This window comes from Acomys russatus, chromosome 19, assembly GCF_903995435.1.
Source record: "Acomys russatus chromosome 19, mAcoRus1.1, whole genome shotgun sequence".
NCBI classification, from domain to species: Eukaryota; Metazoa; Chordata; class Mammalia; order Rodentia; family Muridae; genus Acomys; species Acomys russatus.
In genome coordinates this window covers 56,138,654-56,166,153 of record NC_067155.1, presented here as the reverse complement: position 1 = coordinate 56,166,153, position 27,500 = coordinate 56,138,654, and the positions used below count along the sequence as shown (strand labels likewise).

General features: G+C 54.4%; 1 protein-coding gene across 1 annotated transcript in view; it reads left to right on the top strand.

The window, feature by feature from the left end:
* Rbm19 (RNA binding motif protein 19) overlaps window positions 1-27,500 on the top strand; it is an 82,141-nt gene that overhangs the window by 40,892 nt on the left and 13,749 nt on the right. Inside the window, exon 22 of the mRNA XM_051161607.1 lies at window positions 17,720-17,825. Within this exon, the coding sequence (XP_051017564.1) occupies window positions 17,720-17,825 (106 nt within the window). The remainder of the gene's footprint in view (window positions 1-17,719; window positions 17,826-27,500) is intronic.

Sequence of the window (27,500 nt, the reverse complement as noted above, 5' to 3'; positions counted from 1 at the left end):
GCAAGACTTGCTGGTAGTGTTGCTAGTCTTTGTGACCAGCCTCACAGGTGCCCACAGGCCCTTTGGAGAAAACGCCATCCACTGAAACCTCTTTCAGTTGCTTCCTCTCTGTTGCTAGTCCCAAGCTTGCCTCAGCTTTATAGTTGGGAAGATAAGGGCACAACATGGTATCCCAAGCCTATAGCCAAAACCGGGGGAGGGGGGTTGGAGGGGGTGTCAGTCAGTCCTCAGGGCGGGAAGGAGGGGAGAGGGGAGAGGAGAGCTGGGGAGGGGAGAAGCTGTTCTGGGAGTAGCCTAAATCCATGGGGACAGTGTGACCTAAAACCAGGCTATAGCCACAAGATCTCATCTCAGACAAAAACAAGAAGCCAGCCCTAATGGCACAAGCCAATTATCCCAGCTCCTTGAAAGGCTGAGGCAGGAGGATCCCAAGTTCAAGGCCTGCCTTCACAGCCTAGGGAGACACTGTCTCAGAATGTAGAAGGTTGTGGTGTAATTCAGTGTAGATCACTCCTGGGGGGCTCCAGGTCCACCCTGGGCACCCCGAAACACAAAGTCAGGATTGAAAAGCCAGCCTAGATTTGGGCTGAAAGAATGCAAAATGTGGCAAAGCAGAATCAAATACTCTTTGGTGGGTTGTAGCTTCTTGGGGATTGTGTTTCGTCATTAAACAGAGGGGCCACATGATGTCATCACATAGTCTTTAAACTACTGAGTTTTTACAAATAGCAACAGCCATGTACAGCCCATCACTGTCTGCCTCGCACAGGAGAAAGGCCCAGTTGCAGCCTCGGGCCGTTACTTTTTTTTTTTAAGTAGTCTTTTAAGGAGAGTTGATCTTAGGTCCTGGGTCTGTCACTTGATCAAATGATAAAGCTGAAAGTGGATTTGAAAGGCTGGCAGGGACAGGGCCGGAGGGGGGAGGCATGCTGTTGTTGATGTTGTTCAGAAATAGAAAAGTTAAAAGTGCCATAAAAATTCACACCAGGCACAGTGGTGCACGCCGGTAATCCCAGCACTTGGGAAGGTGGATCGCTGTGAGTTCGAGGCCAGCCTGGTCTACAAAGTGAGTCCAGGACAGCCAAGGCTACACAGAGAAAACAAAACAAAAACAAAAACAAAAAATAAAGTGAGTGTGTGTGTGTGTGTGTGTGTGTGTGTGTGTGTGTGTGTGTGTGTGTGTCATGTTTGGTCTATTCTCTGTTAGCACATATATATCCTAGTTTTTCTGACCAAGGCCAAAGTTCTGATATAAGAGAGTGAATTTCATCCTTGCTTCTTCAGTTACTTAACAGATTTCTCTTATAACAACAAGATATTTTTTAATGACCTTATTTTGTACAGTTATCAAAATCAGGCCATTCCGACACCACTTTGTGCCTTCTCTGTAACCTGAATGTAAAAGCTGCCCGCTGAGAGAAATATATCCTGACCCAGCGGAACCCATGTCACCTCTCCTTCTCATCCTGCGCTGGCTTTAGATTCAGAAGACAGCCACCTTTCCCTTGGTTTTCACAGCTCAGGCAGTTATGACAGGCACTAGCCACTTGTTCTGTGGATGTTCCGTTGATCTGGGTTCAAATCCCGCCGCAGCCTCCAGCAGCCTGGGCCAGTGCAGAGTTGCTATTTTGTAAAGATCTGAGGTGTGTGTGTGTGGCTGAAGGCCCGAGAACAGGATCAGGATGCATGGATCCTAGCTCTGTCACTCACCAGCTTTGACCTTGGGTGGGTGTGCGCCTCCAAGCTTCATTTCTTCCCTTCGGAATGAGCATTGTGGTGGACTGGAACCAGCGTGGCTCTAGGCAGCACTGATGTGGCACGCTCTGTGGCTGGAGAGTGGTGATGGAAAGCAGCCTGAGGACTGTTCTGTTCCCTGCTTCGGTGGTGGGTCCCCATCCACGTCAGCTGGCTGATCCTGGTCCTCCCTGCCTATTGGGCAGGGCTCCTCCCTCATCCTCGCACCCATCCCACTCATCCCTACCCCTAGGCCTATAGTGCTCAGAACTCCACCTGCATCTTGGCCACATTCTACTACTATGAGGTATCTTTGGTAGCATGGGGCCTAGGGGCCAGCATCCTCCTGGGACGATGGCCAGTCTTTGCTATTGCATCAGTCAACTTTCCTTGGAGCTGAGACCAAATAATACCTGAGGAAAGGTCATCTTTGTAGAGTTTGCCCAGGAGAAATTGCAGTCAGTTTAATGGGAGTGGGGTGATGGGAGGACAGGGCTGTGCGCTCACAGCCTGGGGCAGATTCTAGGGTCCAGCTCACTTTCCTATTTCCCTTGTCATTCAGCCCCAGGGCCCTAGCCCGTGGGATGGAAGTGTCTCCCAGGAGATCCTAAATCTTGTCCATCTGACAAAGAAGCTGACCTTCACAGAGGCGAGAAGAGGGACGGCCAAGGCTCCACAAACTGTCCCTTTAGGAAAAGACATTCCAGGCTCTCGATGGGAAGGGACAGACCCAGGGCACAGTGTTCTCTAATTCACCTGTTGTCCCTCCCACAGTAATGATGTGCAGGCCACCTCCCCGCTGCCACCCCAGGGTCCTGGTGGCACCAGTCTCATCTTCTTTCCCGAGCCGTTCACCTCCGCTGGCTCTGGGCACTTCGATTGTGTTTTTGGAGCTGGGGCTATGAAGCCACATGACCCCTGTCATCCTCCCTCCCCCCCTCCCTTCCTCCCTCCCTTCCTCCCTCCCCACCAGATCGTTAAATTATTCCACAGGAGCCAAAGCTCTGAGGCTAAATTACCACAGCGCGTATCATGGCAACTGTCCCCATCCCAGCTTCTGCCACTTGTCTCTGCGGCCACAGCCGCAAGAAACTTGCTGAAGAGAAGCCATTATCTGGGGGAGGCTGGGGGCTGCACAAGACAAGAGCTCCCAGCCCACAAACTCGTATGTGTGTGTGTGTGTGTGTGTAACAAGTTGGGCAAAGGAGTAGGGCCTTCAGAGTACACAAATATATATATATATTTCACCAACCACTCACTGGCGCCTACAGACTGAATGGCATTTGTGATTTTCGCAGTTACCATGTTTTTATGAACAAGGTGAGGGAAGGGCCTAATCTTTACTGATTTTTTGATTGACCTAGCTTGTGGCAAGGCTGTGGGGACCTTAGCATTGGTTGGGACAGTGAGACCCTACAGTCACAGAGCTGGCATGAAGGTGGGATGTGGGTGTCTGGACGTGTGGCTTAGTGGACAGGTGAAGCCTTTCTTGAGAGCGCCCTTGGCCTTATACCTGCAAAGACCAGGTGTCCTGGCACGGTGGCTTTGTCCCTGATCCTGTGGCCCCAGGGAATCTGGAGCTACTTGAAAGATGTTCCCCATGGCCCTAAATATGACTGAGCTATCAGTCTTTCTCTAAGGGTCTCTGCTATGACAGTGTCCATGTTGCTTCCTTCAATACAGATAACTCTTGGTTTTGGTGGTGCTGGGGCTGGACCCAGGCAAACACTGCCGCTGAGCCACACCCCCAGCCCCTCACTGGGGATTCTAGGCAAAGACTCTGTCTCTAAGCCATTCCTCCAGCTCCCCCTCAATCTTCTGGGTTTTTTTTTGGGGGGGGGGCGTTAAGTCTCTGGCACTTGGCTGGTTTTGTTTTTGTTTGTTTGTTTGTTTGTTTTCCATATAGCTGTATAATTCACTGATGGTCCACATGGGGAGTGGCCCTCTACCATCGCGCCTGCCTTGCATCCCTGTGCGCTGCGTATGTTGGGGAGAAGGGCCGCCTCCTCCCCTTCCTCCTGGTCACTGTAGAGTAAAGCTGGGCCGGGCCTGCCGAGGACATGCTAGTTCAGGCCTCTCAGCAGCACACCGGGAAACATCCTCATTAGGGCCCCACAGGTGAAGCTGTGAGGTTGGGAGGCCTAATGAGCCTTGCTGCAAACCTCCCTAATTACAGGTTGACTGGGTCTTCCCTGGCCTCTCATCAGGCCTCCTAAGTAGCTGATTAAGGAAAACAAATGACACCAGGAAGGAGACAGGGACACCAGGCCTTCAGGGAGCCTGGGTCCCAGCCATGCCTCCAGGTAGAGCAGGGGTGCCAGGATCTCTGTGAGGAGCCCAAGTCAAATTTTGGTGTTGTGGATCACATAATCCCTGCGCACTCAGTCTCTGGAGCTCAAAGCAGCTGCAGATGACACAGCGATGTCCCAAAGGTGAGATCTGGCCTGCGGGCCATATATGAAAGAGCCAACCGGCTTTTTCCTCATTCCCGTTCATTTAAAACGGTCCTATGCCTCCCAAAGCCCTTGCCCATATGCCTGGCACCCAGGGGCTGCTTCCTAAATCATCAGCCACTGGCACTCTCCTCCCTGGGATGGCGGCTCCCTGATTTCAGCTGTCAGTGCCACTGTCCCAGCCAGCCCATGTGGCCTAATGTCCTCCGTGCTCCAGCCACAGTATTCAGGTCCAGTGAGGTCACTGCTAGGCTCCGCACCGACACTCCAAGCCTCGGGTGTCACTGCAGGCGTGAGAGGAGCACCCTGGTCCCTTGTCAGATTCGTGCTCCTGCATCATAGATCAGACCTGGTCTCGGGGCTCATTGGCCTCTATCCTTTGGGTTGGGAGGACTTGAGGCACAGGAAGAGCAGGTCTGAGCCTTAGTGTACCATGGAACATTGTGTATGTACTCACACGTGTGTATGTGTGCTTGTGTGTGCATGTGTGTGCATGTGCATTGATTCATGTGTATGCACGTACAAATTCATACATGTGTGAATGTGTGTGCATACATATATGCATTCATTCGTGTGCATTGTATGCAGATACACATTCATACATGTGTGTGCATGTGCAGCTGCACACATGCCACAGTGTGGATGTCAGAGGACCGCCCTCGGGAGTAGATTCTTTCCTCCACAATGGGTTCTAGGACTTGAACCCGCGGTTCTAGGCTTGTCGGCTGCACAGCAAGCCCTTTCACTCTCTTCCCAGCCCATAGTCCCAAGCCACATGCCTTGAGTTGAAGTCAGTCCGTCAGGGAGAGCCTGGGCTGTCACTGTGGTCTGTTCCAGTTTTGTTGTGTAGGTAGGTGGGACAAATGCCTCCCTCTTTCCTGTGCTGCAGAGTGGGTTTTGGTCTCCACCCGTTACTTAAGTGCCTGTCCCTGGTTCACAGAACATAGCTTTTGCGAGTTGTTTTGGTTTAGCTTTTGAGATGGTCTCACTGAGTGTCCCAGGATTGCCTCAGCCTCCCACATGCTGGGATTATAGATACAAGCCACCATTCCCAGCCTAGTCGGCAGTGCTGTGGGTTCAACCATTCCTTCATTTATTCATTCATACACATCTACTTCACCGTCTGCTCACTGTGCACCACACACATCAGACAGATTATTGCATTTAATAGTTAACAGAGTGCCTGGGAGGTGGGGACCCTTGTGTAGAGGCAAGGAGCCCTGCCCTCCACCTGGGTCCCCTCCCCCTCCCCCTCCCAGTTTGGCCTGACCCGCTGAGCTGTTCTTGAAGTGGCCACTCTCCACAGGAGTCACCGACACCACATCTGGTCCAAACAGAACTTCTGTTTCATGGGGGCTCCGATCCAGCCCGAGAAACCAAGTCTGGTTTTAATTATCTTCCATCTTGCCCCATGAGGGTACAGAAAGCTTTGTTTATGTCCCTCCAACAACACCCCCCAACTCCCCCCACAAGGCGCATGTCACCACAGCTGTGGCCACACTTCCTATTCTTCCAAATAGGAGGGGCCACCCCTCGCCTAGGCTGCTCCTGTGCTGGGAGCAAAGCACAGCTCCGCTCTGTGCTTCTCCACAGCCATGGCCTCTTCTACTCCTTGCCACCTCTGAGAAAAGTGCTGCTCACCCACTGGTGAGGTGAACACTAATGGCCACAGGGCCCTCCCCCTCTCTTGACTCTCCTGGGTATCCCACACTTGAAATCCGACCTGGTCATAGTTGGATTTTTTTTTTTTTTTTTTTTTTTTTTTTTAATTCATTGCCTCCTTTAGCTCCCTGGCTGGTCCTCTGTGGTCCTGTCTCCTCCCCAGATCCCTTGGCTCTCAGCCACTGATGGACCACGCAGTTGCCCCGGCACTTCCCCTGTGGAATTGAATGGAGTTCTGTGTTGGTTTGTTTGGCCCCAAATAAATGATGCAGCTAGCAGATTCATCTCCCGCTCTCCCCTTCTCTCAAAACTTACTAGCCATCATGTACGCGGTTGTTTATTATTGTTTTCTTTCCCAGACTTTTAGAAATAACAGTTGTCCCAGCCGAGGCGAGTCGCCCTCCCCTGTGTGCTGGCAGGCATGCTGGCATGAATCACTGCTGCTTCCTCGCCCGCCATCTGAGGCCTCCAAGGCCTTCCTCCCAGCTTGCTCGCTAGACACTGCCTCTGTCTGCAGGGGCATCTCCAGCCCTGGCCCTCTGCCTTGGCGCTTGCTAGGTGCTTTCCTCAGATGCTGAAGGAGCACACTATAGGCTGTACCCTAGTGGTCTGGAAAAGTGGCTACCTCCCAGCTGTTACCTCCCAACGCCGCTTCCCTGGAACTTCCTGCCAAGCCTTTCTCACAACCCTGAACCAGGGAAGCCTTCCAGTGTCGTGGGGTGGGGTTCTAGAGCATTCCAGTGATACACGGCAAGGTTCTAGAGTCTTCCAGTGCCTGGGGTAGGGGTTCTGGAGTCTTCCGGTGCCGCTGTGGGGGGGGGGGTTGATTGCAGCTTCCAGTGGCATGGGGTGGAATCCTGGGATCTTCCAGTGGCGTGGGGTGGGGATTTTAGAGTCTTCCAGTGGCATGGGGTAGGGGTTCTGGAGTCTACCAGTGGCGTGAGATGGGGTTCTAGAGTCTTCCAGTGGCATGGGGTAGGGGTTCTGGAGTCTACCAGTGGCGTGAGATGGGGTTCTAGAGTCTTCCAGTGATGTGGAGTAGTCTTCTGGTCCATTTGTCCTAGTGTCAGTTGTCAGAAGAAGTGTCCAAAAGGCCAGAGCTCCTCAGACACTGTCCTCCAGAGCCCTTCTCCACTTCCTCCCCAAACTAGATGCTCAGGAGCAGGTCAAAGTCAGAATGTGGCAACTGTGGCTAGAGCAGTGGCGAGGGGCTTCGTGAAGCAAAGTAGGAAGTCAGAGACTTCACAGCAAGACTTCAGGAGGCATCACCATGTTGCCCCAGAGGGTCTCTCTGGCCCTGGAGGGACAGGCTAACTACATCTTTAGGGGCCTGGTCATGACTTGGAAGGGCGTGGACACAAAACAGAGAAGCCAGGAAAAGCTAATCATAAGCTAACGTGTGGCTTATTCAGCAGTCAGCATATGCTTTCTGCAGAAGGTACCAGGTGCCATTGGCACTGGCCAGGCATCAGCCATCCAGGCATCCAGCAGGGAGACATGAGGCTTCCTAGATTATAGTCAGAGGACATGGAGGAAGAAAACTGAGCTGGGGGCCTGACCAACAGGTGCCAGCCCCTTGCATCTGCTCAGAGGCCACCCTGAGGTGGTAGCCCACCCTGCACTCTGCTCCCTCAGCTGCCTAGTAACAGGGATTATTAAAAGTCATGTATTTGCTCAGAAAGTCTCCAGGTGGATAGCAAGCCGTGTGGTAGCGGGGGGTGGGGGGGGAGGGAAAACAGGGGCTAGCACTCCTGCAGGCATGCCCTGCCCAGCTTGTCCCTCAGTGCTTTCAGGGGTGGGTGGGGTGGGGATGGGGCTTCCTCGGAAGTCCCTGCCACTGGAGAGTCTGAAAATCTGAGCCTTTAGGGGAGACTGTCCTGTATTCTACCCTCTGCCCTTCCCCACATGTCCCTGGAACACCCAGGTTGTACAGCGCCATGGAACTTCCAGCGCTGTACCACACAGCCCCTCGCTGCCAGGTTTTTCCAGTGTTTTAATAAAGTTTTATCAGCAGCCAGCCATGTCTGTCCACTGGCTGCTTTACAAGTCCAGGGAGAGCCAAGTAGTGACAACGCCAAAGCCAGTTCCGATCTGACCTTTATACAAAACGTGTGTGCACCCCACTGTAGCAGTGGCTGCCAGCCGTCACTTCTGAAGCCTTTTGGAATCTGCCACTGTTAAGCCTGTGCTCTTGTCAGCCACTCTGGGAAAAAGAAGGAGGGAAGGGAGGGTCCAACTGGGCATCTGTCCCTCCTGGAGTCTCTGGGTTCTGGATAAAGAAAGGCTGGCCACCCTGTGCAACTGTGGGAGTCAGGCCACGGTGACAGCACGGGGCTGTCTTCTTGCTGCCCTTTGTACAGTCTCTGGTCTAGCTCAGAGTCATTGCTCCCTAGAGGTTCTGCTTTCTGGCATCACATGATGAGGGCTGGGGTTTCGCCACCTAGAGTCCATTTCCTTAGAGGCTTTTCTGAGTCTTGGGATGCATCACTTTTTTAAATCCCTGCAGGGAAGGCAGCACCAAGTAGCCACACACTTCTGCCATGCCTCAGTGCCACTGTCAGGTGTTGGTGATGGAGGTGAACAGTCTTGATCGGGTAGAGCCAAGTGCCAGCAGGTGTGGTGGCCACACCCAAGCTGTGGGGAGCAGGTCTGAGCAGCGGTAGGCTAGAGGTAGCATTATCTTCCTGCTCAGTGGCCTGGGTTCGCCGTGTGGGTCCCAGCTCCTGTTCACCCCATCTTCCCCTCTTCCCATTCCCCACCATGGCTCCTAGACCCTTCCTAACGAAGACCCTGGGACAGTTTAGTCCAAGCACAGCAGTGGTGTGTCCTGGGGTCATTGTAAAGGAGCAGGACAGGAGATAGCAGTCAGTGTGAGCAGGTTCCTCACTGTTATAAACACATCTGGAATACCTGGATCTCTGAGATTTCTCAAGTTGGGGTAGAAATAACAACAAAAACAAAAGAAAAGAAAAAGAAACCCCTGCTGGTTTCAGGCAATAAGAAAGGCCTGATTCCCCCCCCCCCACACACACACGCCATCGCCACTGTCCCTTTAAATGTCTGTCTTCCCCTTCTGTCCCTTCCTGTCTTGCGGAGAGTGTTGAACTGGCTCTGGGTGTCCACCTCTGGCTGCTGCATGCTTGTAACGATTTCATTAACCTAAATTATCCACTTTATTTTCTCGTAATGGGAATAGCCATTCTCCAGGCAGTTGAAGACCAGAGGGGGAGACGGCCATGTGTGCCATTACTGCACCGGGTAGTGGGTGGGACTGGCAGACTGTGCATCCCAGGCTAAGAGGGGGTTCCTTTCCATCCCACTAGAAGAGGGACCTGTGGTCCAGACAGGCTCACATGGCCCATGGGAGGCAGAGGTGCTGGACCACCTTCATGGTGACACTTGTGTCTTTTAACATTGATGGGACATGTGCCCAGATGGAGGCTTGCCTGTGTCATAGTGTCAGCAATGAGTAAGCCCTGTCTGCTGTCTCGGCTCTGCTGGGCACGCCTCGCTTACTTGGTGCCAGCACAGTATTGGATGTGGGTGGAGGTAAGCACAGCCCTCATTTGCTCACTACCCAGGGCCACTGACACACTGAGCCTCAGAAACGTGAGGGCAGGTGTAGGGCCGGGACCTGATTCCAGATCTCTCCCAGAGGCATAGGTGTTTCTCACATCAGAAAAGAGCCCTCCACAGAGTAACCTACTCTGTAGTCCCTGGCGATTCAGAGTTGTCACCTGGGTATCAGGACCAGGCCTTCCCCAGGCTCGTCTGTACCTGAGCTGATGGAACAGAGGCCCTCTCATCTCCCACAGCATCCCGTGTCTGCAGCACCTGTGTCCTGAGAAATGCTCCTGGTGTTTTGCTCAGAGGTACCAGGGGATGGAAGCCAAGGCCTCACGCATGCTAGGCAGGTGCCTCAGACACCGGGTGCCCAGCTTTCTTGCCACTTCATCTCATACGTGGTCCTACCACCTTATGCCAGCTGGCCTTAAATTCACTCAGTAGCCCAGGCGAGCCTTAGACTGGCTTGTAGCTCAGGCTAGCCTGAAGCTTGCTTTTCTCCTCCTACTTCAGCTTCTTGAGTAGCTGGGATTACAGGGTTGTGCTACTATGTCCCTTGAGGTTTTTTTCATTTGGGTGAGGGGGGGGGGAAACAGGGCTTGGTAGTCTAATGAGTTTGAGAAGCACCACTTCCGTTTCCCCTCCAGACACACCCTCCATGCTCCTGTGTGAAAGGCTCTAGCAAAGCCTGCAGCAGAGACACTGGCTAAACTGTGCTTAGACAGAGAGCTCCTGACTTAAGCTTTCATGCAGAATCTTGACTCAGTCCCTGCAGCGTAGCTTTGAACAGTGCTCTTCTAGAAGGGCGTGCCTCGCTTTTCCCCTCTTTCTCTAATGTGTGCACAGCAACTGGGTCCGTGCAGGGCCTCCATGTAAGCCCTGCCTTGCCTTCCAATAGCCTTGTGTATGTTGGCAGATCTGCTAAACCGCTTAGAAGGCCCCACATCCTGCCTCTCCCTGCATCCAAGGATTGTGTGGGCCAGTACCCAGGGTACACTCATGGCCTCTGTGGCTCAAAACATACCTGTTGCTCTAGTCAGAGAAGGAGAGTCCATTTCTGTTTAGGTGTTACAGCACCGTTTACATGTCGTGTGTGTGTGTGTGTGTGTGTGTGTGTGTGTGTGTGTGTGTCTGTCCTGTCTGTATATATGTTTGTGTGTGCGCACACGCATGTACATATGTGTGTGTGCGCGCATGCGTGCGTGCGTGTGTATTGGTCAGAGCTTAACTCTGGAGCCTTCCTCAGTCATTCTCCACCTTACTTTTTGAGACATGGTCTCTTACTTTGACACGGGGCTCTCAGAGGAGGATTGTCAGTGAGTCCAGTGGCCTGCAGGTCTCCTCCCCGCAGGGATGGGATCACAGACATGTGCCTCCGTGCCAACCTCAAGTCCTCTTTGACCAAGAGAGCAGAAACTGCAAATCACAAACTTATCACCAGCCCTTGGTGGGTATCAAAGCAGGGCTCAGCCTGCTCGAGGGTTGCAGGGAGGTGTTGGCTAGGTGCGTGTGAGACCCACAGGATGGAGACCCAAGGGCTCCATAGAAATCTCCAGAAGCTCTGAAGCCTGAAGGCTGGTGAGGGTGACTCACTGATCGTCTACAGATGGCTCTGCAGCTGGGACAGAGCCCATGTGTCAACATGGAGTTCTCCAAGAATCCCTCTTGCATGAACATAAACTACTTTGAGGCCCAGGTGATGGAAGGAGCGGGGAGCCACTGTGTTCAGGAGATGGGCCAGCCTAGGAGGATCATTTGCACCAAATCAGACTTGTGCTCAAAGTCGGAGGCAGCGCTGGCATCTAAGGTACCTAGTGACACTCTGTTACTGGTGGGTGTGGCTTATCGACACATACCATTTAAGAAGTCTCAGACTCTGGGTCGCCAGCTTCCTTTTCTACAAGGGAAACACATTCCACCCAGAGCCAAGGCTGGCTTGAGTGGACCCTTTCTATCTGGTGGAACAGCGTTTAACATGTGCAAGCTGGGTGTGCCACCCCTCATGGCTGGTTAGAAAGGTGGCGAAGGACCCACGTCCTTGACAGTCTCAGGGGATTTGGAGGCTACTTCTTCAGTGACCTGGTGGAGATGGAGCATTGGCCACCAGCTGCTTCTCACTCAGGGCTCCTAGTAAACTTGTCCCACTGTGCCATCTGCCTGGCCTGGGAGTCATAAGTTTGGGCGTGGCCAGCCTCCCGCCAATTCTGCCCGCCAGCACAGCCAGGCGGTGACTTGCCCACAGTTCCCTCTGGGGTGCAGTCAGGCCAGGGGCCACCTCCCCTCCGTGGAGCTCCTCAGGAGAGACCCCGAGCTTCACCTGGAACTCAACCCCAGCTTAGATTCAGAGACTCCGTTTAACCACTCAGCCCTAAATCTCTCATCTAGAAAATACAGAGGCCGCGCCTGCCCGGCAAGGGCTCCGTGAAAGGCTATTGAGAGACCCTAAACGCTGCCCTCGCTCCTCTTGCTTGCTCAGAAACCAAGCCATTTTTCAGCCTTCGAGAGACAAAAATGAAAGGGAGTGTTGGCTGATGGTGACTGGGTAACCTTTTACATTGGCTCTCACCAGGCCGAGGCGCCGAGTAATTGGAAGGGCTCAGTGTAAAAGGCACTCTTTAAAGAGCCAGTGAGGACAAAGAGGGAGAGACTCCATTAACCAACCCTGGGCCTTCACTTCTTCAGAGCAGGCCCAGCACTGCCATTCATGCACACACTTGCCTGTCCACACTTGCTCATCCATAGTAATATGGGAGTGGACGCATCCCACTGAGGTGTCACACCCAGTCCAGGTCATCTTCCAAGGGTCTGACTCTCCTTCCCCCCCCCCCCCCACCCCCACTCCCCAGCCACCGCTAAGCAGGAAATAGTTGAGAAGTTAATTGTCTGGGGACAGCTCTACCAACAAGTAACGGACAGCCCCCCCTCCTGCTGTGACTTTGTCACCAGATTCAGAGAGTAAAGGTGGGTCCTTGGAATAACTCATGGGCCACCTTACATCCAGGGTGTTTCTGTTCACGTGTGACTGCCCAAGTGGACAGTGGGTGCCTTGTGCTCGGCACTCAGAGGACAGGTCTTGTTGAGTCAGCACCTAGAGAGAGATGGAGATGGTCCTCGGGGCTGGGCACAGCTCTCACTGGACTCAGCTGAGTGACATGAACCTGCCGTGACAGGCGTCCTCTGTTTTTAGCCAAGGAAGGGAAGAGAAGCTATTCAGATGGTATCGGTCTGCATGGTGGCTCGGGGCAGAAGGGGGCACTAGTGGCAGGGGCAGAATTTGAACAGAGAAGATTTATAGAGATGGAGGGTTGAGTGAGGAGACATCCGGGAGTGGGGGGCTAAGTAAGGGGACTAGCTGACGCAAAGGCCCTGGGGTTGGTGCAGGACATACAGGGAAAGCCACTGTATGTCCTTAACAGAGAGCTGGGGTAGGGTGTGAGCTTACTGGACAACAAGGGAGGTGAAGGGCCCTCGGCACTGAGAGTGTGCACACAGACATGAGATCCAGGGCAGATGCATCCCCCGAATCAAGGGTGGGCAAGGCTAGAGATCAGACAAGGTAGCCTGGACACAGCATCCCAGAGGCTGGGTTTCCATGCCTCCCAGCAAAAGTGGGCTGTTGGTATGCCCGCCTTGATCTGCAAGCTAGGCTTGCTGCTAGGGGACAGTGGGCCTGCCTCTCTGGCTGCCCAGTGGGACTCTCAGCCACATGAGGACTCTAAGGGACAGGACAGGGACCCTAACAGGGCAGCTGCCAGCCTCACATGCATCATGATGGGAACGCTGTGCACATCCTGAGTCACTCAGCACCCTCCCTTACAGTGACATCAGGGAGGGAGTCGTAAAGAGCAAACTCTTGGGTGCTGGGCGTTGATCTATTGAGTGAGAAAGAATAGCCACATCTCCCAGCAGGGCATGGCTCCACCAGCTTCGGGCTGCTTCCTAGTAGACAGGTTGAGCCATGGACACCGTTAGCCAAGCTGCAGGCCTGGGGACCAGACACCCATCACAAACCCAGCTCTGTTCCTTGTCACCTAGGAGGACCAGGGCTCCCAGGTGACCAGCCTGGGTCTCCTCCCTCGGTACAGCAGAAACGGCTGTGCCTTGCTCTCAGGGGCCTTGTGAGTTCATAGCCCAGGCTGCCCCACATGCCACAAAGCACACAGGACTGAGTGTACTGGTCACTCCTTGCAGTGCCGTAAGGACTTTTTCACAGCAAGAAGACACCCTCAGTTTGCCCCTGTCACAAAGCTGCCCTTCATCTTGCTCACATCACTGTGCTGCTCTCTGGATCCCTTGGGTGGTAGCACACTCAACAATGCCTTGAGCAGGTGGGGAAAGGACTTGCCAATGGATTTCCCACGTGACTCCACACTCCTGAGGAATCTGAGCTCCAAGGAGCCATGAGACCTTTGACCCCAGGAACAGTTAGAATTAGGGCACACTCCAACTACCCCCATAGTGGTGGTGTGCACGCAGTGAGGCCCACCTCCCAGCCTACCCACACTGCTCAGGATTAGACTCCACAGCCTCTGTGTCACTCAGTTTGGCATCTACACAGGGTCCCCTCTCTTCCTTCCCGAGCCCGCCTTCTTGGGCAGGGTTGTGTAACTTGAGTCTGGGGTGGCAGAGAGGACGCAGCTTGTATAGGGAGGGGACACACGCCTTGGCCTATGTATGTATACACACCTTACACCAGATATAACTGGCCCATAGGTGCCTCCTCCCACCCAACACACCTGAAGAAATCAGACCCGCCCACAACAAACTCCTGCTGTCACTGAAAACCCACAGACCTGCCACCAATTCTGGTGGTGGCAGCATGGAGGAGGGGGTGGGGCCGTGGTGCGGGAGGAGTAATTGGTGAACCCAGGGTGAATGAAATAATTGGAAAAGTGAGGTGTGAGTTTGTTAGGGAAGTGTGAGCGTGTGGGGGTGGGTAGGAGGGCCGTGTTTAAAAGCCCGCTCTGGCCTCTTTATTCACAGCTTCTGATACAGTAATTGCTATTTTGTGGTTTCTATTATCTACACAGTGGGGAGCGTGCACAGCTCCGTCCCCCAGCGTGCTGGGCTGGGATGAATCCCTAGGTGCTGCAGCCTCCCTCCCTCCCTCCCTGGTCCCTGGTGGCCCTGCCCAACCTTTCCCCACTGACCCATGGCTTTGCCCCCCCCAGGAGGCAGGGTTCACGTGGCACTCCCTTCAAAGGCCTCTTTTAAAACCTGGGCTCACAGACCAGGCCAGCAGATAAGAACCTTCATAATGGCTGGTGTTTATAAGTCACTTATCTCCTTGGAAAGAAAGGTACTTCATTGATTTTTTTTTTTTTTTAATGCCTCCTCCAACCTTCTCTCTCCTCTTTCTCTTCAGCTATCTCTCTGCCATCCTTCCCATTGGCCTCCCATGATCCCCGCATTACACAAGCACCCAGGACCAGTGTCCCGCCAGCCTTGTCCCTGAGCACCCAGGGCGGGAGCTTGCCTCAGACCTCAGTCTGTCAATCAGAAGTGGTAACAGTGTTGACCCCAGCATTGTTACATCTGGGAGTGGCAGTGTTATAGCTGGGGTGACAGTGTTCTGAAGCCTCCACATTTCTGGGAGTGTCCTCAGACCTGGGAAGTCCTTCCTAAGATCTAACATCATTCCTCGGCTCCTCCTCAGCCTGGCCCTTTGCCCTGTCTTTAGAAGCCACTTTCCCCTGGGGCCGTTTCCCGGAAGCTCCTGGAGTCTTTAGGCATGTTTTTCCTTGGCCATCCAGTCTACAAGCACAAGCCAGGATTGTGACACCCCCCCCCAAAAGGCCCCCAGCTCTCATCCCCACCCCAGTTTTGTGGTGGTTCCAAATTGCCACGGCTCCCTCACCACAATCTCAAACGCACGTCTGCAGACCACAGCAGTCGTCCCCTTCCGCCTCCTCACCAGCTTCTTTCTCCACCTTTTAATTATTTTCTTCAGTTCCTCCAGCCCCTCAGCTGCTTACCATGCACCGAGCATCCACAGCTCGCAGCGTGCTTTGGAGGGGAGGAATTAACCTCAACAGCCTCCCCCGCCCCACGCCCTACTCTGTCTCCTTTCCCCACCCCCCACCCCAACACAGCCAGGCAGAAAGGAGGTACATATTGCCCTCCTTCCTTTGGCCCTATGATCCTATGTGGATCATCTCTAGGACCCTGGATTCTGTGTAGGGCCAGTTAAGACCGTAAGCGCGTGCACACTCCTGTTTCACCCCAGATTTGGCCATGTTTGGGGAAGAAAGAAGCCCAACTTCTGGAAGTGGCCAGGACCCTGCTGGACAGGACAGGCTTGAACTATCCTGTGGGAGCAAGGGACCTGACCCCTTGCTGCTTCCCCACCCAGATCGGGCTGCTTTCCCTAGACTCACGTTTGTTTGTAAAATAGGGTAGAAAGACTTGAAGTGATGAACTCCATAGCCCTTTCTCATAGACACCCCTGCCTCTTCAGGCCATAGATCCTGTTGTTTGTTAATTCCGGAAGTGGCTCTAGCAATACCTGTGCAAGGTGGGCACTGGGCTCCAGGCTGCTGTTTTCTGGGTGCAGGTGCAGGCGCAGGTGCAAGCAAGATCAGTGTGGTGCCTTTTACTGCTGAAACACACAAGACACTTAGGGGCCTGTTGGGACGCAGTGGGTGGTGGCATTGTGAAGGTGGCTGACAGGTATGCTGGAGGTGAGGTGGGTGGGCCTGGAGAGCCAGGTATTGGCCGCCTCCACTCTGTCAGAGGCAACCGGCCTGTTTGCCAACACCTTCTAGCTTTCTTATATTAGGTGTAAAGCCCTCGGACCTGGGCTCTCAATGTCCCCACAGGTGTCATCACTAGCAACAGTGACCTAGAGAACCAATGACCGATGAGCCATTTCTGTGGACCATCCTGGGAGCAAGCCTGTGCCTCGCCACCCATTCCTATCCCAGGCAGCACCACAGATGCATGGCATGGGGACTGCTTAGAGGGACTTAGGCCGTGTGTCGTGGGATGTGCGGGCCTTTAGGTGGCAGAATACAGCAGGGTTTGCCGGCTGCATGACTGTCAGCTCTCCAGGCTTCTCATCTGACCGCCCGCCCCTCCAAATCAACTAAGAGCTCCCTCTCAGCAGAGAAGCTGGCCAGGCTCGCCTCTGCCTCCTTCCCATCCTGAGACCTTGTTGCCAGCTCCAGTCCCAGCGGCCTGCGCAGGCGTGGGGGTGGGGGTGGCTGCTGGGGAGAGCTGGACGTGCCGATTCATTTTGAGGCTTCATAATGCTGCATTTACACACTGTCCTGCCTTCAAAAATGGGGCCAGCAGATGCCTGCTCATGCTGCCAGGGCTGCGGGTTAACGCCTCAGATTTAACTTATATCATTTTGCGAGCGCTTACGGCCTGCGCTGTGTTCTTTACCCAATTGGTCCTTGGCCCGAAGCATCCCAGACCACAGTGTGTGGATGTGTAGACCCCACGGCCGCCAGAGAATGTAGATTTTCAAATAAAAATAACACCTCTCTTCAGATGCTGAGCGCATTAAATATTTATCAGTGGCAGTGTGTGCGTACATATTTGATAAATGGACATTACAAAGGCATTGGGATTGGAGCATAAGGCTAGGGGACTCCGAGGAAGCTCATTCCTTTTGTCCTAAAGTCTTTGAAAGGTTAACTTGCTCGAGAGCAGAGGGGTGACCCCAAGGGTGGTCTAGGCCACAGTTTCCTGATCAGGTGTCCTGGTACAGAACACTGACTGGCTTAGCAGCTATCAAAAGGGAAGCTTGTGGAGGGTGTGGGCTCAGAGGAAGGAGCTTCCTGTCTTCAGGGCCCTGAGCCCTCAGGCACCTCCAGACCCCAAGTCCTAGGTTGACAGAACAGATTTCATGAGTTCGGGTCAGTCAGCTTAGGCTTGGTGTGTGCCTGGCCCCAGATGTGGAGGCTTTTTGGGAAAGGTCAGAGGACCCCACCAACCATCCATCCAGAGCCTTGACTCTCACCAATAGCCCCGTCTCCTGGCTGGAGCCTCCCTGGTCTGCACGGCATGTACAAGATTTATCCCATGGGGAAAGGACAAGTGTCCAGGTGTCCCCCAGGTGGCAGGAGAGGCACCACAAATTTCCCATCAGCACCTCCAGCCTGATGGTGCCCTCCCTCTCCCATTCGGTGGCCAGCAGGAAGAAGGAAGCCACGCCTGCGGAGGAGCAAGGGCTGGCTGTGGGGAAGTGGGAAGCCTAGGTGGTGGGTGTTCCTGCAAACAGCAGTCTCTGGTACCCTGCAGCGTCTCAACCCCTCGCAGGCCTCAGCCCTTAATCTCTGATGTCGGCCTTTTGTCTCTAGCACCTTCGGGGAACTGAAGACAGTGCGCCTGCCAAAGAAGATGACGGGGACAGGAGCACACAGGGGCTTCGGCTTTGTGGACTTCGTCACCAAGCAGGATGCAAAGGTGAGCGCTTCCCTCAGAGAAGCACAGGGCCTCTGAGCCGGGGAGGCGTATGTTGCTCCTTCATGTCATTGGCTTTTTCCCTGACGCTGCTAATTTACTCAATATCCTTGGAGAAAGAACACTGGGTATGGTGTCTGGAGGGCCAAGTAGTATGTGTTGGTGTGTGCGTGTGTCCATCATACATGTATAGGAGACTAAGTCGACCAATTTCTCAGGCTGCTCTGGAGCAAGGAAAAGACCCCAGTCAAGGTGGCTGTGAGGCTGTGTGTTGCAGACAGTGCTGTTTGAAACAGCTTGGGCAGGAATGGAAAGAGTGTCCAGAAAACAGTGCATGGGGTGGGACTTGCCTCTCTCCTCATCCCTCCACTGATGGCCAGTTCCATTCTATGCTAGTGACACCAAGAACCACCCATGCACCCACACGAACATATGCAGGTATTTCTCAAGCTATGCACAGGGCAAAGCAGCCTTTGTTGGAGTGTGTGGTTATTTTTGCTTATTTATTGTAGATGTGGGTTTGGTACATGTGCATGAACATGCAAATGTGGAAATTCTCTCCCACCCATAGGTAGTGGGGATTAAACTCAGGTCACCAGGCAAGCGCCCCTGTCCACTGAGCCATCTTGCCATATATCCATACCACCATCTCCTGCTCCCTTTGGAGCCCAGGACAACGTGGCCAGGCTGCCCACCTGCCAGTGTTGAGTCCTCACCAACCAGGCCTGGGAACCACCCTCACAGCCCTGAGCTCCACAGGCCAGGTTGTACAGGACAGGGCTGCTGGGCCATCTTGTACCCCTGCCAAGAGCTTTACCGAGTCAGCTGTGGCCCTCCATTGCCTCCACTTTCTCCCTGGAAAACAGAGCAGCCAGGACGATTCCCAAGTGGGTAGGGCTCCTCCAGCCCAAGGGGCAGCTCGCTAAAAAACAGAGTGGCTCTGAGAGCCAAGTGTGGTATTGTAAGCCTCCCCAAGGGTGGGGAGCAGCGTGGAGCAGAAGGGACAGCTAGGGACACACCACTGCCTAGACTGGGCATCCCACAGGCACAGGGTACCAGCGCCCGGGGCATGGCAGCCACCTATATCCCACTTCAAGTGCTTGCTTCATTTGTTCTCTCTCCTCAGCTGGCAGTCCGTCCCTTGTTACCTCCATTAGTGATGGAAGGGGCAACCCGCTGCAAGTACTAGGCCTTAGCAACCAGAGAGACACTGTCTCTGAAGGCCGCTTGGCCTCCTCTAGCCTTGCCCTGTGCCTCAGTTTCCCTGTCTGTGAAATGGATTGACAGTAGTGTACCCCTTCCAGGTTTGTGACAGATGAATCTATGAGGCCAGCCAGCTCTCTGGCACATGGCAGATGCTCAGCACAACCTGGTTCTCTTCATTGCCATAACCCAGGGACCCTCTGAGCCATCCGTCCCTCAGCTCTCAGGTCTGTGCATGCTTGTGACATGCTGTCAGCAGAGCACCGATGTGAGACTGTGTGTGCTGCTCCCTGAGCTCTGGGATTGCCTGACACGGGACAGTGGGGTGGCAGTGGTTGAGGCACCATTAACAGTTTCCTATCCGGACTCCCAGACAAGGCTGTTCTGGGGAGGAGTAGAGCAGGGCCTAACTCTCCGCCTCCGGAAAAGGTCTTTTCAGCAAAGCCAGCCCCAGCTTTGCGCTCACTGTCTGGGAACCTAGCGTGGCTTCTTGCCCTCGCTGTACCTCTGAGGTCTGACAGGGCTGCTGGAGAGACAGGCTCAAGGTAGATAGTCCTGAGTCCCTGGGGTGCAGGGCACCATCCACCCGATTGGCCAGATGCGATGTTACCCCTAATCGCCATCAGTCCCTTCAGTAGTGATGTATGGAGGTGGCAGCTTCTCCCCGCCATCCCTTTCCATTCTTGGCTCCTGGAAGAGAAAGGGCAGCTGGGGACAGCAAGGGCTCAGCCCTCAGCCCTGGAGACTGGCTGTGCTCTCCTCTCACCAGGTGCTATTTCAGGCCTCTCCATTCCTGCAGTGGTCCCCCTGCCCTGCCCTGCCCTCCATGCCAACACTCACACCCCTTTTGTGCACTGTGCCAGTAAGCTCATCTTAATGGAAGTGGAAGCGAGCTGCACCCACCTCCCACAATGGCCCCTTGCACTTCTTGTTTCTTGGGGGCAGCTGCGGCTCTCTCCTCCAAACCCCTTGGTCTGTCTGCAGAACCAGGTTGTCTGCTGAGTAGCATGGGCAACTTTTCCCCTGCCATAGGTCCAGGCGCCCTGCACTCAGTGTGGACACACTCTGAACATGGAGTCATTCACTAGATGTGGCTTGGGGCTGGGGACACTCTGTGGACAAAGAGTGGAACCCACCAAGCTGCAAAGGGCCCTCAGACCCCTGCCTCTTACAACACCTTCTCCTGAGCCTTTTTTTTTTTCATACCTAATGTCTTCGAGAACGGAGGCCCCTTTAGAAACACCCGGGTCCCCCAAATGGTCCCTGGCTCTCTTGAATGCCTTCTCCTACCTTGTTCCCTCTCCATGCAAAGCAGCAGCTAGCAGCCTTGTATACTAGGAGGCCTCCCAAAGCCACCCTCAGGCAGAGATGGAAAGGGGATGAAAGAGAAGGACTGCAGCCACTGGGGTTGCATTGCTCAGTAGAGGACTGTGAGGCCAGAAGCCCAGAGAGGCTCATGCCTGCCCAGAAGGGTGGGCAACCCGCCCCCACTTCACCCTACCCCAGCACATCTCAGCTCCTGGTATTGGGCTCTTGCCCTGGCCCCAAGCAGAAGAGTCACGTTGTACCCTCCTCCCACCCAGGCTCACTGAATGCTGAACAAGTGCCCGCTCCTTGTCTTGGAATGAGGGGCTTGCTTCTCTCGCCAGGCCTCACCCCGTACCTCACACATTCTCAGAGTCCCTTCTGAATCAAGTACACAACAATGCTGGAGAATAAACCCAGCCAGAGGCTCCATGAAAGTCTCATGGCAGAACCTAGGGGAGCCAGGCACCCAGCAATGCTAGGCAGGGGCTCCTGAGGGCCCACCGCATGAGTGGCATGCTTACCGCAGGTGCACCGCCTGCCCCCCTCCCCAGCCCAGCACACCACAGCCCATGGAGATTAGCACAGAACCCTGCCTTTCCTGACCATGCACATCAGTGCAGCCCCAGGGCCCCCGCTTCTGGCTGACACTTAACTTGCTCAGGCAAATGGCAGGAGGGACAGGGCTACCTGCCCAGTCACAGGCACTGATGACCTGAGCCCTGCCTGCCCAGGGGAAATGGGTCAACATGCAGGTGAGTTCTCCCTCCGTAGGACATTTGATCAGCCCCTAGTGTTCTAGATGGTAACTATCAGTGCTGCTGGAGATGCCCCTGGTCTCAACCCCCACGGTTCTCAGGGAACCTTGCCCCAGATGGAAGAGGGAAGCCTGTGTCACCTTGGAGACTGTAGCATGGCAGCAAGTCAGGCTAGCACACATCCTGCCTAGCTGGGGTGGGGAAGGTCTCCCCAGGCTGGCCTATCTGTGTGCCGGCCCCCTGTTTTGTCACCCTTTTCTGGGGTATCTCTGAATTGATAAAGCCTGAACACTAGTGATGCCCCATATTTTGAGTGTCCATGGGTGTTGGTGGTAGGTTGTGGAGAAAGGCCAGAATTGGCACGTGCTACAAAGCCAGGCTCCCAAAGGACTGACTCTCCTCTAACCCCGCCCTTCACACCCACTCCTCCCACCCAGCTTCAGCACCTCACCCTGGAAAAGGGCACCCTAGGTAGAGACAGAGAGGTCTAGAGGTCCCATCAGGACAGCTTTTTGTTGTTGTTTGTTTGTTTTTGTTTTTCGAGACAGGGTTTCTCTGTGTTAGCCTTGGCTGTCCTAGACTCTTTGTAGATCAGGCTGGCCTGGAACTCACAGTGATCCACCTGCCTCTGCCTCCCGAGTGCTGGGATTAAAGGTGAGGAGGACAGCTTTTAGGAACAGCCCCTGAGCCCCAGAAGAACAGCTGCTCAGGGAACAGAGCTCAGGGAGCTCTCTACAGCCCACCCCAGCTCATGGGTGTGGACTTCTGGGCTGGTGGATCTGGCCCCCCATTGGCTAGGCAGCTACCAATAGACACTGGGTTTCCATTGAAGCCCTGCCTTCCTCTCCCGACCTAGCCCAGGCTGGCCCTGGAGGAAGAAGGAAAGGGCCACCGGGAATGGGAAGGAGCAGACAGATGCCCGGAAACCAAAATATTGATTGTTCCCAACACGAGGCGCCTTTAATTCTCCCTCCCAAGCCACACTCCTTTGTACTTTGCGGTTGCAGCTGTTTTAGCCACCAACACTGTTGTTTTAAAAGGCCTATTTTCACATAGAATGTTATCCAATTAGCAGAGCAATGTGTTGGCTTAAATAAACACTCGGGGGGAGCCGGCAGCCGGAGATACGATGGCGGCTGGCGTTGGCAGGCAGAGCTCGGCTGTGATAAACAACCACAGCTTTAATTGTAGGGTCGTATGTATCTTCCTCTTTCCCACTTCTCCACCATGGTGGGTGGACGTGCAAGGATCGAGCAACAGGATGCATAGCCTGAGCTCATGCTGACTGGAGATGCCGTGTGGCGCAGAGGGCGCTTCAGTGAGGTCTGGGGTTGTGGACTTGGTGATGAGGGCCAGGACAGAGCTGCTCTGGCCACCTACCTCCCTTGCTGGTGCCCGGCACTCGTGCTCATTGCTGAATGGTGGCTTGCAGCACGTGATCTGTCGGATGATCAGTAGTAGCGTGTGCTTAACACACATCTGTATGGTGGCATGCCAGAGGTGAGCGTGACGTGTCGGGATAATGGAGTCTGCAAGGGATGACCCCCCCCTCCCCGCAAGGAAATACCCCTGTTCCAACCAGGCAGTGCCAATTGGAATCAGAGTGGCCCATGACATCAGAGCTGCCTTCTTCTCCACATGTGTGTCCCTGAGCCCATGTGACCCTGCCCCACAGCAAGTGACACTGCCCGTGGGGAGTGGCAGGGCATGAGAGGATAGATGGCATGTGCTGGGGACAGGGAGGCAGCTGAGTGTGTGTGCGTGCGCGCACACACACACACACACACACACACACACACACACACACACTCCTTCCCTCCCTCCCTCCCTCCCTCCCTCCCTCTCCCTGGCACTGAAGGTTCCCTGAAGCATTGAAACCTGCATGGGTCAGGTGTGTGTCTCCCAGAATGCTGCCCATTCTAGAGTTGGGTGTCCGTTCCCACATTTCTGTTTGAGTATGCATTTATGTCATGTGTGAGCTCACACCAGCATTTGAGTGGCGCTACTTTGCCAGGCTTCTGTCACCACAGCCCAGAGGTACAAATTGTAGCCAAGCATGCATTTCAAGGCAGGGACTCAGGCTTAGCCAGCACATGTGGTCTTAAGAACCTAGGATCAGGTGCTGCCCAGTTCACCACCAAGGCATAAGCAGGATCACACTGTGCCATTCTGCCAATTGCAGCTCTCCAGACTGTGGGGACCAAGGCATGCCAGGGCACCTCGCAGACCAGAGCAAAGACTTGGCTTCTAGCTATGCCAGACACAGTGGGAATCGGAGAAAGGTAGAAACCTGGCCATGAGGTGTTCACAGGGCCAAGGAGTAGCCACTGACTTGATTGGCTCACAGACGGGTCCTCACACGAAATTGAGAAAGTAAAACTTGGAGAAACTTCTGACAGGTCACTGGAAAGTGCTGGTTCTCAACCCAGTCAGCCTGAGTTGCCTCAGGCCATGCTGCCTCTCACCTCTTACCCTGGTCACCTGACACCTGCCTTCTGAGGTGCCTCAGACCTGCAGAGGCAGGAGCGAAACCCCTCCCTACTTCAGCCTGCTCTGCTGTTGCACGTAGCACACAGCGTTTAGGTCAGGGCAGTGTCCTTGGAGTTTGACTGGAGTGAGCTGATGGAATATGACTGGGACTGCATCTGTCCATCTCAGAGGGGCAGGAGGCAGGCTACAAATAGGCCTGTGGCTTTTTGCCTCAAAAGGTCACTTCTGCTCCTCAGTCAGTGCCTGTGGTGATTTGAGCAAGAATTGTCACCTGGACCTGTTTGAAAGGATTAGAAGGATTAGGAGGTGTGGCCTTGTTACAGGAAGTGTGTCACTGGGGGTAGACTTGGAGGTTTTAGAAGGCCTTGCCAGGCCATGTGTGTGTGTGTGTGTGTGTGTGTGTGTGTGTGTCTGTTGGTCAACATGAAGCTCTCAGCTACTGCTCCTCAGAAACTGTAAGCCAGCCCTCAGTTCAGTCTCTTCACCACAATAGGACAGTGACTAAGACAGTGTCACTTCTCCGAACGGACCCTGATGCCAGCCATCCACTGTGGAAGTCACTCCATGTTATACGAAGAGCTAGGACACAGTCCTGCCTAAAAGTCAGCTTCTAGGCAGACCAGAAGCCACTGGGCAGAGTGTGCTGACCTGACAGACCTGCCCCCAGGAGTCACTCACCACCCAGTGTTTCTTCCAAGCCTGTCAGGACTTGGCCCCTTTGTCCCCTGTGCTCAGTGGCTGGGCACCTGCATGCACATGGTCATTCTTTGCCTCCTCCTTGTCCCCTTTCCCCTTCAGGCTTGGGGCACAGCTGTTCAGGGCAGGTTGATAGTGCCGGTGTTTGGATGCCTCTGTTATCTGCAGCCTGCTGGCTCAGCCAGGGCTACTCAAAGAGCAGGAGGGCAGGGCCAAGAGGCTGCTGACTTCTAACGTCAGGTCCATTCTTGGCTCTGCCCATAGCTGTGGCTCTGCCAGTCCTCTGTAACCACGTGGGACTGGAGTCCTGCCAAGGGCACAACATGGTTTTGGTTGCTGGGAGGAATGTTGTCTTCAGGGAAACTGCAGGAAGGCTGGACTTGGTGCTGCACTGGCCACACTCCAGACCTTCCTTGGGCCAGCACCGTCACACCCTTTATTGATTCCATACTCTGAGGAGTCTGGTTTCCAGGTGGGATCAGGACACAGAGGCTGCAGGCTGTGACCTTGGACCTGAGAGCTGAGAGCCTGGTGCATGAGTGGGTGGCAGCCTGGACCTGGGTAGATGATCACCCCAGGGATAGGAGCCACCTGAGACAGACCTCCCCCCCCCCCCCGACAATGGGAACTGGGGTCCAGGAAGGACAGGTCTACCCCCAGTGTTTCAAGTAAAGAGATTTACACCCCAGAAACTTAGGGGCTCGCCATGACCAGCAATAGATCAAATGGTGGGGGAATGTCAGCACCCTCAGGATAGAGTCTTAGGAAGAAAGGTGAGGCCCACACTGTCGAGGTTGGGATGGGAGGGAGCTCCCACCTTGCACCCTTCATCCCCACCAAGCCTCCTGTCTACATATAGAGACAGGGAGACAGCGCTGGTTGTGGCCTTGGGAGGAGGCTCCTGTAGTGCTGGGGATAGAGCTGATGGCTACCAGGAGATAGTGGGGTGGGGCTCTTCAGCATTCTTGTACTATGGCCATAGGCTTCTCAGCAGACCAGAGTGAAGCCTGTTCTGTCTCTCCTGTGCCAGCAGGTGGGGCTGCTGTGTCCATTCTGCAGGGACCCAAAGCCTTGGTGCCAAGTGCAGAGCCCGACCAAGTCCAGGTCGCCATCAGGTGTGCAGTGGCCCCAGCTGTGCTTACTGTGTTTTTGTGTTCTGAAACACAAGCTTGAAAAGCTATGACAGGATACTTAAGGCAGAGTCACACTGCCCATCTACCCAGGGTGGAGATGTGGTCTCAGGTCCCTGGGCAAAGGGGACTCCACTTTACTGAGTAGTTACTGACAGCAGCTAAGAAAGGGATAGGGCGCCTCTCCTCTAGAACTAGGCCACAGTTTCAGTGCATAAGGAGATGGAACACCCAGAGCGGGTCCCTTGTTGTAGTGGAAGACTGGCGACCCGTCCATGGAATAAGCAGGCTAGGGTCATGAGGTTGGAGACCCGAAGAACCTGGGGGCTCTCTGGGCCACACCAAAAAGACTGTTAGCCACAGGGGTGACAGAGCAGTCGCAGGCCAGCATATCCCAGAGGAGATGAGCCCTGGGCTGTTTTGGCAAAGCTAAGTTCCCTGAGCTGAGCCTCTCTGGGGAGGTAGCAGAATGCTGTCTGTGGGCCAGGCATAGGGAGGGAGCTGCAGGCAGCCTCCCACTAAGGTGCCTAGAATCTTCCATGCATCTCGGCTGTGCCCCTGCCCCAGCCCAAAGACCCTCAGAAGTGGGCCGTCCATCACAGTCTTGAAGCATGTGCTCTGCATTCCCCAATGCTGGCTTTAGCCTCCAGTCTCTGTACCACACTATGGGGGGCGGGAATGTTTGAGGATGCCACACTCCAGCTCAGGAAGCAGGCAGAGGGAGCACAACCTCAGCCCTGGGCAGTCAGAGCTGGGGAAGGGCTCTGCTGTTTTTGGAGAACCCCATATTGTGTCCTAGGAAAAATAAGAACATTTGTGTGTGGACACCGCCACTGTTTTCCCTCTGGCTCCTACAGACTGAGGAGCGGCACAGGATGGACCAGACAGCATTGCCGCAGGGCAGTGCTCTGAGCTGCGACTTAGGGCTCCCGGAGTCTCCCCACCCCCCAACCTTGCTTCTACTTCTAGGTGTGTGATGAAGCCTAGGTTCAGAGACGTTAAGCAGCTTGGCCAGCGTCACACAGCTTGGAAGTGCTAGAACAGGGAAGTGATCTGGGGTAGCCTGGCTGCAGAGCCACAGCCCCCACCCCTCTAATCATGGAAAAAAGTCCTTTTGATGAAGGGCTAATAAAGTGCCAGGGGGTACAGAGCCAGGGAGAGGCCCCTAGTAACTCCTACAGTGAGCAGAAATGCTACCAGGCCTTCTGAGGCAGCAGAAAGTAGATTGCAAAAAAAAAATGAGAAAGAAAATGAAGACTGGGGTTGGGGCAGCTCGCCTGGGTCTCCCTGCCAAGCTCTGGCTCTGCTCTGTAAGTGTGGGTGGAACAGCCACCAGATGCAGCCTTGTCTGTCCCAGACTGCCATGTCCCCAGGATGCAGCTCCTCGGGGACCCTCACCAGCCTCCCCACCAGTTCCCCTCTCAGTCTCCCCCGGCTCCCCGAGTCCCGCCGCCGTCTCCCTGCCTCAACAGCTGAACACTTGCGCTATGGAGCTCAGAATGAGCCATTTCGGCTCCAGGGCCAGATGCATTTTTATATCTGCCTGGAAAAAAAAAATGGTAGGGGCTCTGCCGGCAGTCAGGAGAGGCTTTTAAATTAAACTTTAAAAAAAAAAAAAAAACGTTGGGGGTTGGGGGGGAGCTGCACCTGGCCCTTCTCAGGGAGTGCAGAGGAGAACAAAGCATGGAAACCTACCCTCCATTGCCCATTCAATGCTTCCCCTCCCACCCCACCCCATCCCTTCATCCCCAAGCCCCTCCAGATTCTGTTGTCTTCAACCGACACTGGGTGCCCGCCTTCATTGCTTAACTCTTAAGTCCTGAAGCCTTTCCGAAATGGGACACGGCCCAGCCGGGACAGTGACTAGCCCAAGGTCATGGCCTTGTCCCCCACACTAGTCCTGCAGCTCATACAACAGAAGTGCCCTACCAGGCAGTTCCAGGGCCCAAAATGAGGCTAGCATGGGGTGTGGGATAAAGTGTGAGCAGTGCCTCCCTCACAGATGCTGGCCAGAGCCAGTGACACTTGGTGTTGTACACAGTTGGCAGACTCGCCACCTCAGGGCCCTGCCTTCATCTCCACGAATGCTCCTGAGT